The sequence below is a fragment of the Nannospalax galili genome, unplaced genomic scaffold, assembly GCF_000622305.1.
Source record: "Nannospalax galili isolate Female #2095 unplaced genomic scaffold, S.galili_v1.0 scaffold741, whole genome shotgun sequence".
NCBI lineage: Eukaryota > Metazoa > Chordata > Mammalia > Rodentia > Spalacidae > Nannospalax > Nannospalax galili.
Genome location: NW_008346093.1, coordinates 2,105,695 through 2,118,485, shown reverse-complemented (window position 1 = coordinate 2,118,485; position 12,791 = coordinate 2,105,695). Strand labels below are relative to the sequence as shown.

At 42.3% G+C, this 12,791-nt stretch overlaps 1 protein-coding gene across 2 annotated transcripts in view; it reads right to left on the bottom strand.

Moving 5' to 3' along the window:
• Clcn5 (chloride voltage-gated channel 5) overlaps nt 1-7,061 on the bottom strand; it is a 218,592-nt gene extending 211,531 nt beyond the window's left edge. The window contains exons 1-3 of one of the 2 annotated variants that reach the window (XM_029568035.1): nt 6,815-7,061; nt 6,102-6,214; nt 4,461-4,620 (exon numbers count right to left, since the gene is read on the bottom strand). In XM_029568035.1, the coding sequence (XP_029423895.1) occupies nt 4,461-4,476 (16 nt within the window). In that variant the 5' untranslated portion in view covers nt 4,477-4,620; nt 6,102-6,214; nt 6,815-7,061. The remainder of the gene's footprint in view (nt 1-4,460; nt 4,621-6,101; nt 6,215-6,814) is intronic. The other variant, XM_008842603.3, reaches the window with a different exon arrangement.
• Nucleotides 7,062-12,791: the final 5,730 nt, after the last annotated feature.

Sequence of the window (12,791 nt, the reverse complement as noted above, 5' to 3'; positions counted from 1 at the left end):
TCTTCAGGAGTTCCCACAGAGGCCCAATTCAGGTGAGGGTCAGATGTTTTCAGGCTTTCTCCTAAGGTCTGGATCCCTCCAGGAATGATCTTGGCCTCAGGAATTTGGAGGTTGGACTGTTGGACTGGCCTGGGAGCCTGGCCCAGGAAAGATGCTGGTGTAGGGCAGCTGGTGGCTGTGCCACTGAGAGATGCAAAGGCAGATGGGGCGGGAAGAGGCCCCAAGGCCTCCTGGGGACTACACTGAGGAGCCAGATTGGTCTGGATGCAAAGGATCAGGAAGAGGAAAGGTAGAGTGTCAGAAAGAGGCTGGAGGGTGGTGCAGGCCCAGGGAAGCAGAGGGAGTTAAGGGCGGGATCAGACCCAGAAGCAATGCTCCTGGGGCCCAGAGAAGGCACTGGATGGTTGGTCTGGATGAAAAGGATCAGGAAGCAGTACTGGTTCCCCAGGTGTCTGGGGCCCCAAGACAAGAAATGGGGCAGGGCCCAAACTTGGAGGAGAGAACAGCGGTGGAGATGGGAGGGTGAATGAGGCTGGGGGAGTCAAGGCGTGGAGGGCACAATGGACTTACTCTGGAGAGAGGCCTGGGGGTAGGAGAGAGGCCTGCTGTGGTTCCTGCAGGCCCAGGGAAGCCATAAACACTATTTTAATCCTTCTGAATCTATGTTGATGTCACGTTTTCCATATTAATTCAGCATATTTGTTAAATAAACCATTTCATTAATCTGAAATGTTACCTTTATCCTAGTTGATAAATTCCAGGAGACCAGAGTCTATAGCTCTTTTCCTTGACCACAGCTTTGGGCCCAGCAGACTGAGCATCATACAACCTGCCTTCAATAAATGCTAATTCTATAAATAATACAAGCCTCTTTATAACCTTAAACTGGGTAGTCCTCTCTTTAATGTTCTCTTGACCATTAGACCAATAAACTGATGTTATAAATGCTGACCTTCAATTATCAAAAATATCAAAATACATCCTGCATGCTATTTAAAGTATCCAGAATACGTATTAGGTTACATCAGGTGAGGTCAAAATAATATTGGCTATGTTGAAGAGGTGTAGGAATTCTGATGAGAATTTGATAAGTCTCATGGGGGAACCAGACAGCAGTGACCCAAGAAACCAAGGAAATAAGTGTTTTTTCACACTTATAATTTCTCCAGTTCCTCCAAAAACTGATGCTGACACTTCCTTGAGTTGAGGACAGCCCCACACATTCCCTCTTCCATAAGCACATGTAAAGACCATTGGAATAGAGCATCAGGAGACCTGGGTTTTAGTATTATCACAGGTTCACCTACTATCTTTGGCATGTTGCTAAGCCTATAGGACTGCGTTACACGCTTTCTAAGAAGTTCCTCAGATATAAACCTCTAGTTAAAGACCCACAGACAACCAAAAGCCAGGGCTTCCACAAACAATCTGAAATTGGCCTCTGCAGAACAAAGCTCTGGTGTCATCCAAACTAAAGCAAGACAATAGTGATGGAGGTGGTAGTAGCAGTAATAGCTATTGCTAAATTATGAGTACCTTTACATACAAAATATTCTAAGTGTCTTGGTTATAATACAGGCACACATTTATAGAGTACTAAGTTTAGGTGTTATGCATATAGTAATTCAATACATCTTCACAGCCATGTAAGACGAATTCTATTCTCTCTCTCTCTCTCTCTCTCTCTCTCTCTCTCTCTCTCTTGTCTTCTTTTTTTTTTTGAGTCAGGGTCTCCCTGTAGCCCCAGCTGTCCTGGAACTCACTATGTAGACCAGGATGGCCTTGAACTCACAGAGATCTTCCTGCCTCCCAAGTGCTGAGACTAAAGGCGTGTGCCACCACACCCGGCTCCATTCTCATTTTACAAAGGAAGAAACTGAGTCATATGGGGGTTAAATGGCTGGCTACAAAGTGACAAAACAAAGAATTCAATCCAGACCTATATGGGTAACTGTTATATCACATTGCCCTTGGAACTATCATTGTGTTATGCTTTTCCGTTCAAAAGTTGCCCAAAATAGTAGGTAAACCACAGTGATCCAATGTGCTAACTTATGTAGAACCCTTCTCTCTTCACAAATGATTAAAAAATGAGGTTTAACATCAAAGTCATATTAAGCAAATCACATTTCAGGGCCTAAGCTTATAAGATATATTATTAAGAAAATATGACATTTTTATTAATAATTGTTAAGCATAAATATTTTTACTGTCAGATAAATAATCATTAACAATTAATACATTTTCTAAAATAAAATCTGCTTATGTTACTTCCCTGTTTAGAATCTCTGGCTCTGGGATAACATGTAAAACCCTTCCTAGAACATATAAGCTTCTTTATTTCCTGGCCTCCAACTACCTTCCCTGCTTCATCTCACACCAGGCAAACAAAGCAAACTGGAAGTTTCCAAACAGTGCTGCTCCATCTGTCTACAATGTAATTCTCTCATTTGCCTAACTGGACAACTCCTACCCATTTCTAGAGCAGCTCCAACCTCAAAGTTCATCATGCTTTTCTCTGGGCTTCCATCCCATTTTGTACCTCTTCTTATTGTAAGACTTATTTAATGTGACAGTTTATTCATATGTCTGTCTTTCCCAGGTCATGAGGAACTCTCCAAGCTTCTGCACTTTACTCACATCTGTATTCCATTTGTTGAATGAAAAAAATGTCTCGGGATTTAAGTGAGAATATTTAACCTGCTCGTTTTCATTACATACATTTCTTTATTTGTGTGTGTGTGTGTGTGTGTGTGTGTGTGTGTGTGTGTGTAGGTCAAAGGACAACTTACAGGAGTCCCTTCTCTCCTTCCATCATGTGGAGTTCCAGGCATAGAACAATTCAGATTGTCAGGATTGGTGGTAAACACCTTTACCCACTAAGCTATCTCACCAGCCCTAAACTGCTCTTGATAAAAGTCCATTATGTGAGTCAAAGCCAGCATGCCAAATCCTATTTCAAAAAGCACTTTTAAACTGACAATCCCACCCCCATATTGAAACTGTTCTTAAATTTCTGAATGTATATGTTTTAAATCATAATACAATGAAACATTTTTAAAAGATACATTAGACCACAGACAAACCTACCTGCTGAATATTCATAGGTATTCAAGCTATTTCACTCTATTCCATCTAAGTAGCCCTTAAGCTTTCGTGGGTCACAAAGTTCAGTAGTATTTTTCAATCATTTCTTAAACCTGCCCTCCCCTGTGATCATCATAAGATTCCCATATACCTCTGAAGATTCTGAAATTCTCCTGAAGAACACAATCCTTAACCCCACTAAAAACAAAAATAAAAAAGTTTGTATGTGATAAAAACTCACAGATTCACAAGAAATGGACTTCCTCAGCTGAAACATTGTTGCAGTTGGCTCTCAGGTAGCATATATATATATATTGGTCTATTTGAGACAGGGTCTCCCTGTAGCCCCAGCTGGCCTGGAACTCCCTAAGTAGACCAGGCTGGCCTTAACCCCACAAAGATCCGCCTGCCTCTGCCTCCCCAGTGCTGGGATTAAAGGCATGTGCCACCATGCCCAGCCAGGGTAGCTTATAATCATGAATACAGATGAAAAACAAAAACTTCATATGCATCACCAGGAATAAAAGTAGAGCCCCACCTGCACACACTCCAGTTCCATACTTTTTCAAAAGTGCCTCTGAAACATCGACCTGACAGCACAAGGGAATCTCAACCCAAGCATGTCAAACATTCAGTGCACTAGCTTTGACCATCCCCTTCAGCCACCTCTCATATTTCCCATCTCAGAGCACTAGCCCCCACACCCAAATTAGCTGTCAGTCCAGGCTCAGTTCTTCTTGTGTCCAGTCACAAAACGTTCTAGAACTCATTCTGTTTTCTGTAACCTCACTATCCCTGCTTCTTCTCGGACCCACACCCTCTTTCCCCTAAATCCCTATTCAAGAAACCTTCTGAACGTGAGTCCAGGCTTTCACTGTCTGCAGCACCAACTCACCTTGGCACTGCTGCCAAAGCAATCTTTCTAATATTAAAATGGACATTTTCCTTCTAGCACCAATTATAAATACAACATTCAATAAGCCTTTTCAAACTGCTGAAATACCAAGAAAGTCTGCAGAGGTGGCAACATGTCTCCTCTACTTTTGAGGCTTTTATAATACAAGTTTTCTTGAAAGGAATGAAAAACATAAATAGGAAAAAATATCATTTTCTCACATATAACCCCCATGAACACACGCTTAAATGAAGGAAGTTCTTTTAAATGTTTCAGGCATAACATTTTCCATACAGATGAAAATCATTTGAAATTCTAGCTAACAGCAGCTTCTCTTAAATGAATATACTTTGTGCTTGCAAAGAAAGAGTTAAATTAAAGAAACAGCTGGCTGCTTGCCATGGACTTGGGGAGTTGGGTGGGGGTGGACAACAGCAGGAGGAAAACCTAGTTAGAGAAATAAGTGCTAATTTCTTACCCTGCCACATGGCCATCTTAAACCTATCTTCTTCCACGATGGGGTCACAGGCTCAGAGCTTCCCAGAGCCCCCCTTCTTTTGATGGGAGTCTTAGATGAGAATGTAGATGGAAATGCAACTGCGTGGTCCTAGTTTCTGCAAGAAGCTAAAGCCCCAAACCTGAAAATATAAACAGAAAAATGAGTATCTAAAATGAAAACAAAAATTCAAATGCTTGAAAATTACTGCCTGCCCCCCCCAGCTCTCTTTTCAAAGATACACATACATTAGCAGTGTCACGTTTCCCCCTAAGCAGCAGAAGAAAAAGAAGTGGAGAGATCTAAAGTCAGTTAATACTGTCACTCGGTGCTGTAGGATTCTGTATGAATCACTGGCGCTTCAGTAAAAGGAATTCGGCATCTCAAAGGATGAGTGGTTGGTTGAGATAAATTGAGATAACCATTGTGTGTTTCCTATCTTAAAGTTCTGTGCTCTGGGAAATGAATCCTATCCTGTACCCCTAAAGTACTGATGTTCCACGAAGAAATCAGTAGAAAAGACAGCAAATTTTGTGGACAAAGTTTTTTTAAATAGATCTTGCACACAAATAAAGAGGTGCTTCCTTTCCACTTTATTATACATTCATCACTTTGCAAATTTCCTATAGTGAACACATTATATTGCTTTTATAATGGGAGAATCAAGGACAAAGAAAAATGTACAACTAGAATACTAGTTTAAGTATAGTCAAATTAATTCAGCTAATTCTCAGTGTTCAATTTTCAAATTCAGGGCTGGGAAGATGGTTCAGTGGGTAAAAAGAGCTTGCTGCCCAAGCTTGGCCTGAGCTTGATCCCTGGAACCCGCTTAAAGGTGGACAAGTTCGCACGTGTGCATGTGCGCATACACACATACACATACACACACACACACACACACCCCAGTAATAATAAAAAAAAAATTTTAATCTTCAAATTTGGACTCATGACAATCCTATTTGCAAGTATGTGAAAGGAGCTAGGAATGGGAGGAAAAAATAAGTGTGACTACTGTGCTTAGTTTGATTTGGAAGTTTAATATATTAAACACTCGGCCCACTTAAACAAGTTTTTAATAATGTGTCTTCCTTATTTGGCATACAAGCTAATCTGTATTTTCTCAGAAAAAAAGGTCCTCGTCTTCTTTGACCAAAGTGGATTTCTATTTCCACTGTTTTTATATAATCAACACCTCCACCTCTGAAGTGGAAAAGGTGAAGAAGCCCAAATGCTGAAGGCTCACACTAAGTGCTTGAGAATGATGTTGTGTCTCTTTAATGACTTTTTTTCTTTAAAGAACAAAAAGGCTAATGTCCCAAAAACACCAATAGAGAAAGGACTAGGTTTTGGATAAGGAGAGGCTCGCAAAGTCCAAGAAAAAGAGGACTTGGAACTTAAGAGACTCCCAGGATAAATTCACCAGGAAAGAATGCTCTGATGACTTATCTGAAACATGGCACAAATTAACAATTTATTTTAGTTTGCTTCCCCATCCCCCCTTCTCCTATTTCGTTTACAGTTAAGAAGTACTGATGGGGCGTCCTGGGACAAGGCGACATTTAACAGCTCTGAAGTTCAACCCAAGGAATAAATGCATGAAGTGTATGTAAAGTGGATTCTTACTAGTTTTTAAGGCTCCCACTCCTGGGTTTCCCTTATTTACTCCGTGCAGCTTCCACTGACGTTATCACACCAACATGCGTTTACAACTCGGAACTCTGGGGAACTGATTTGCTCTGAAATGTTCATAAAGGCAAATGTACGTCAAAGCCAAGGTAAAGCTTCTAACGTTCTTACTGGCGCTCAAGTGCAGGGCACAAAAGTCTAGGAAGCAGCTACGCGCGTTAAGTGCCAGAAGGAAAAATGCACAGCAACTTTTTTTCCAAGGGAGCCTGGACTAGATCACTAAGACCCACTAGAAACGTGTGGCAGGTCCAAGGCTGGAGCGAGAAGAAGCGGGCCTCGCTGCGCTTTCCCAGCGAACGCCCCTCTAGCCCAGTGCTGTAGCCGGGACGCTGGCAGCTAAGCTCCCCAATTTCAAAGCTGGGCGGGCTTGGCGCCACTCAGCAAAGAACTTCGCTCTGCAGCCTTGGGATCGCGGCTCCAGAACAGGGCTGGGCTCTCGGGAAGATGCCGCCCGGTGCTGGCTGGAACCAGCCTGTCCACCTCCTCCGGGGGCGGTCGGCGGCCAGCCAGGGAACCCCAGCTCCGGGGGCCAAGCAGCAGGGGAGCACTCTCTCCGGGTCGCTGAGCCCAGGGGGTGCCCCCGAGGGTGCGCCTGAAGCCGGCGGCCCGCGAAGGATCTGTTGGGGAAGGGACACCCCATTTGCCTTTACCTGTCACCGAGGTCAAGGGCGGTGCAGCCAACGTCCACCCGCGGTGGGCACGCGCTGGATCTGCTCTTGCGTTCCACACTCCGAATTGAGCTAGCGCCCCACGTAGCCAGCAGAGCTTCATTCACACAGCCCAGCCAGGAGGAGGGGGAGCAGAGCGGGCGCACGGCTCATGTGACAGGCGCCTCCGAGTAGCAGCTCAGCCCAGCCGGCATCTGCGCGTGCGCGCCACCGAGGGCCCTCACCAGGCACCTCGGCCCAGCCCGGGAGCCGGACACCAGCCCAAGAGCAGATGCTGGGAGGAGTTTCATTGTGCGCAACCGCAGTAGGGCGGCCCCGCCTAGCAGCCATATTTAATGAGGACTGGGCGGATCCAACACAAGTGATGGGCGTGTCAGTTACATTTGAAAAAAGCAATGCCCGATTCGGTTTCATTGTTTCCACATTGCCTACCTTAGTTTTGGTTTTGTCTTTGAAACAAACTGTTTATCCTGAGCATCTTGCTGACCTCGTAGTAGCAGAAATCTAATAACATTAGACCACATATTTTGAGCCTCTTTAGATGCAAGGCATTGTTCTAACTCGTTTATTTTATTCATTGTATTTAATGCTCAAAAGAACCCATGGGGTCTGTATCACCCACTTTTTTACTCATAAGAATACAGAGGCATAGAAAGGTTACACTTTTCTGATCTCATACAATGGCAAGAATAGGATTAGTGTTCAGATAAAGTGATACTTGGAGCAGCCAACTTGATCCAATACTGGAAAATCTTTAAGCAGTTAGTTATCGCTATTTTCTCCCCTTTAATCATTACCAAGAGAAGGTTCCATTTGCGGGGCCTGGTGATGCATGCCTGTAATCCCAGCACTTGGAAGGTGGAAACGAGGATCAGAAATTCAAAATCATCCTAGGCTACATAGTGAGTTTGAGGCCAGCCTGGGCTACAAAAGACTGTCTCAAAAACAACCAACCAACCAGGCATGGTGGCGCACGCCTTTAATCCCAGCACTTGGGAAGCAGAGGCAGGCAAATCTCTCTAAATTTGAGGCCAGCATGGTATGGGAAGCAGAGGCAGGCAAATCTCTGTGAGTTTGAGCCAGCATGGTATAAACAGTGAGCCCCTATCTCAACACATACACACACACCACAAATCTACATGAAGGCTCAGATTCAACTGAAATCTGTCTCCAGATCCTTGCAAACAATTAGAAGAAGTAGCCAGTGCTCATTTTTAAAAAGTGAAAAAAGATCAGCCAAATAAAAATAGGGTGCAGTGAATTAAGTTACTGGAGAAACAGACTGGAATTCTATCAATACAAGTAATCTATCTGAAAACCAAGCTCTCAAATTCAGAGTCTGCTGCAGTGAACAATATTTTTCAATTATTTTTTTTTTGAAATTGAACACATGTGTGCGATAGAATATAATCTTATACACTCCCCATCTGCCCCTCCAACTCTTCCTGTATCTCTCCTAACACCCCCCTCCTATTCTTCATTTTTTTTGATACTGTGGAAATTTTGGCTGGCTTGATTTTGTTCATGAACACAATAGCCTCGTCATTTCCAGAAGACAGCATTTCATAGCACTCCTCCCCATCGTCCAGCTCTTACATTTTTTCAGCCTCCTTTTCCAAGATATTCCCTGAGCCTTGTTGGGGTGGGGGTTGATAAATATGTCCCATTTAGAGCTGAGCATTCAATCTTTTCTCAGGACTTTGGTGAGCTATGCATCTCTGTATTGACTGCAAAAAAAGAAGTTTCTCTGATCAAGGTTGAGAGCAGTCCAGGTCTATGAGAACAAACAGTAATATTCAGAAGGCAATTTGACATGACCATTTAGGCAAGATAAAAACAAGAGGTTCTAGGAGGCAGAAGCAGGCAGACCTCTGTGAGTTTGAGACCAGCCTAGTCTACATAGACAGTTACCGCCAGGGCTACATAATTAGATCCTATCTCAATAATAATAATAACAACAACAACAAGTTCTACCATGGGGCTTATGACCTCAACAGCCATGGACTTTTGACCAGGGTGAAAATACCTAGGCATGAACTCCTTGTGGAGCAGGCCGCAAATTCAATCAGTAAGCAGAGTACCTTCATGATCAGTGTTTCAGTCCTGCTCTGAGTTCTTTCCTTGGCTTCCCTTAATGATGGACTGTGAGCTAGATGGACTATGATCTGTAAGCCAAATAAACCCTTCCCTCCCCAAGTTAGTTTTGGTCAGTGTTGTTTTCATTACAGAAATAGAAAGTAACTAGAACAATCAGAAGGTGAACTGAAGCCCAAATTTGAAGGAAAGATTGTGAATATTGGAATGAGATTTGTACTTAATTCAGAAATAAGTGGAGGAAGAATTGAGGAGGTTTTGGTTGATGTATGTATGTGAGCATGTGTGCAGGTGTGCATGCACTAGGAATTACCTTATACATGCTAAATATACACTTTACTTCTGAGTCCAAGAACTAAAATTTTTGAGCAAAGCAATCCTTGATTGGAACTCTTCTTTAAGAACATAAATCTGGGGTGATAGTTCAAGAAGTTTGTTTTTCTTTTCTGTTTTTTAGTTTTTTTCTGTCAACATTGCAGGATAGAAGGACAAGAACTTATTTGTCAATTGAGCAGAGAGAGCCACCAGTGAAATATAAATTGAAGAGGCAAGAAAAGGTAGTCATAACTAATGAAATAATTTGGGGGGGAGGTAGAAAATAGATCCAAAATGCAGGTAACTTTGTCCAAAATAACTTTTCCCTGATAAAGGAAAAAGGAATACGAAGAAGGGCAGTCTGGTTGGAAGCAAACTGTCTCTTGAAAACAAGAGCTCAAAGATGCCATTGCAGAATGAGTATATTGGCTTTTCTTGAAGCATAGGTTTGTTTGCAAGAACTAGGGTGAGGGTGGTCTAGACGCTAGATAGGTTGACCAAGCTCCAGTGGCTGGATTCACACAGAGGGATATTTGGGGACAGAAACTTGGCTCCATAGGCCTTAGCATACATGACAGGATGCATGAAAACCGGTGGGGGATTACGGCAAGCACATATAGGTGAAGGGGGATCTAAGTATAATCAAGATGTATTGTATGAAATTCGTAAAACTTACAAAATAAAAACCATGAAAGGACTGCAATGCATAAAGATGGCCACTTGGTGTCACCACTGGCCACCAACGTCTTGGCTTCAGCTGAGGACCAGATACACACACAGACACACACATTCTATCTTTTGTGAATTGAAAAAATACAATCTTATTTATGACGGTGGGCTCTGACAGATTGCCTGAGCTCAAAACCAAGCAGACTCAGGCACTTACTAGCTGTGTTCCCTTGTGTGAGTTGACAAACTTTACTCTTCAGGTTTCTTATAGGTAAAATGATGTACTATATTTAAATATATTAATAAAGTAGAACAATTAGAATAAATTAAACACTCAATAAATACTACCTGTTATTACTGATGAAAATGATGGTGATGATTAAGACTCCTCCAGCCTTTGGTTCCTCAAGTATAAGAGGAGGTATCTGTGTGGAAGTATAAATGGCTATTTTCCCAAGTGAAGAAATTAAAGTATGGTGCGAATAAGGTGAAGCTAACAGTTTCCTCAAGAGGTATAGATTCTGGGGCTGGGCATGGTGGCACATTCTGCAATCCCATCCCTTTGGAAGTTAAAACACGGAGATCAAGAGTTCCAGGCCAGCCTGTGCTACATAGTGAAACTCTACTTTAAAAAGAAAGGAAAAGCTCAAAAATGATAGATTCTGCCTGATAACTATGTTCTCTTCCCCATGCCCTAGACCATACTCCAGAGACTCTTGACCAAGCATCCCATATGTGAATGCACATGGGCACAAGTGGATTTGCCCAAAATGATGAAGAACGATCAGGGACTGAGAGATGGCTTGACAGTTAAGAGCATTTGCTGCTCTTGCAGAAGACCTGGCTTCGATTCTCAGCACTCACATAGTGGCTCTCAACTATCTGTAACTCCAGTTCCAGGAAACTCAATACCCTCTTCTGCCCTCTATTGGCACCAGGGATGCACATAGTGCACATAGATACATACAAGCAAAACACTCAAACACATTTTAAAAAAAAAAAGAATTGAAGAGAGGTTACATAAATGGGTCCTCTGTTCTGAACACACTGATGATCAAGAACCATTTCAGGTCTTAGAAGCAAAGTAAATACAATGTAATTTAAAAGTTAATTTTGCAGCTGGAGAGATGGCTCAGCAGTTAAGAGTATTGGCTGCTCTTGCAGAGGACCCGGGTTCAATTCCCAACATCCACATGGTGGCTAACAACCGTCCGTTACTCCAGTTCCAGGGAAATCCAACACTTTCTTCTGACCTCCATGGCACCACGTGACATGGGTGCACTTGCACACATGCAGGCAATACACTCATACACAAAAATAATAAAATATTTTAAAAATTAATTATAAGAGGATAGGTTGGGGGAAAGATAACTACCAATAAGGATGCTTTAAAAAAACATATGGAAATGTACTACCCACTGCTAGAAGGGGGAGAGACATATATAATAGAATACATGAAATTGGACAGGGGCAGTAAGGGGAGGTGCAGATAGGGGAGGGGATCTAAACACTATAAAATTATATTGTATGAAAATTGCAAAATTTAATTAAAACATTTTTTAAAAAGTTATTTATAAAGAAACAATACAGTGAAGTTGTGAAAAGAAAAGGTTAGCACTTTGGAGTTTGTGAAAATAGATTACTGTAACATCTAAACCATCATGCCTACATGAACTTCCTCTTTTACCTTTATATTAGCATTATAAGTAAAGGCAGAAATAGTTAAAATAACTATGTGACAATGTAAAGCTCTGAATGTTTCTGGTATTGTTTTTTTTATAAAGATTTATTTCATGTAAGTGTATCATGTGTGTACTTGGTGCCTGCAGAGGCCAGAAGATGGTGCCAGATACCCTGAAACTGAAGTTATAGATGGTTCTGAGCTTCCGTGTCAGTGCTGGGAAATGAACCCAGGTCCTCCTTAAGAGCAGGAAGTGCTCTGAACTACTGAACTATCTCTCTAGCCCCCTCTAATGTTGTGTTTATTTGTCATATATTTTACTATTGTAAAGCCACTATGGTAGCCCCGAAGAACACTTTTATCTTTATTCTTTTGGTGCTAGAGGTCAAACCCAGAGCCTTGCATAAGCTAGCCATGCAATGTGCCAGCTGGGATACGAGTTTTTAAGCAAACTATCTGGAATGCTTAGGGAATGTCAAAGTTAGTTTCAGAAAAATGGGCCAGAATAAAAGACAAAAGAACAAAGTTCTGTAGTCCCCAGCTCTTTATAGTGTGACTCACAACTTCATATGATGTCACATAACTGAATGTGAGGATCACATAAAAGTGGTAACAATAAAAGGTTTCTGACTATGCAACAAACAAATCAAAATCATACCCATAATGAATCAGGGGTCTTTCCACCAGTACTGACCCGTGTTGCATCACATGACTTCACTGCAGCCTTGGATCTGAGCACACACCATGTTCACTTTGTGCTGCACGTGCCATCGTGTCACACAATGCCAACAAACACCTCATGAAACATCTATGCTCAGATTTGAGATTATTTTATGTTATGAGTTTCAGTGTTTCTTTTTGTGCATACAGTTTTCTGCTCTTACACAAACAAAAATCAAAGACTTCCAGGGCTGGAGTTGTAGTTCTGTTGGTAGAGTGCTTGCCTAGCAGGCACAAAGACCTGCGATTGATCCCTAGCACCTCATAAACTGGATGTGATACATACACATGTAATCTGAGGAGCAGAATCAAGATCATCCTTGGCTACATAGAGAGTTCAAGGCCAGCCTGGGCTACATGAAACCCCCCAAAAATAGATTTTACAATGGGAGTAGTGGCGCACACCTCTAATCCCAGCACTCGGGAGGCAGAGGCAGGCAGATTTCTGTGAGATGAAGGTCAGCCTGGTCTACATAGTGA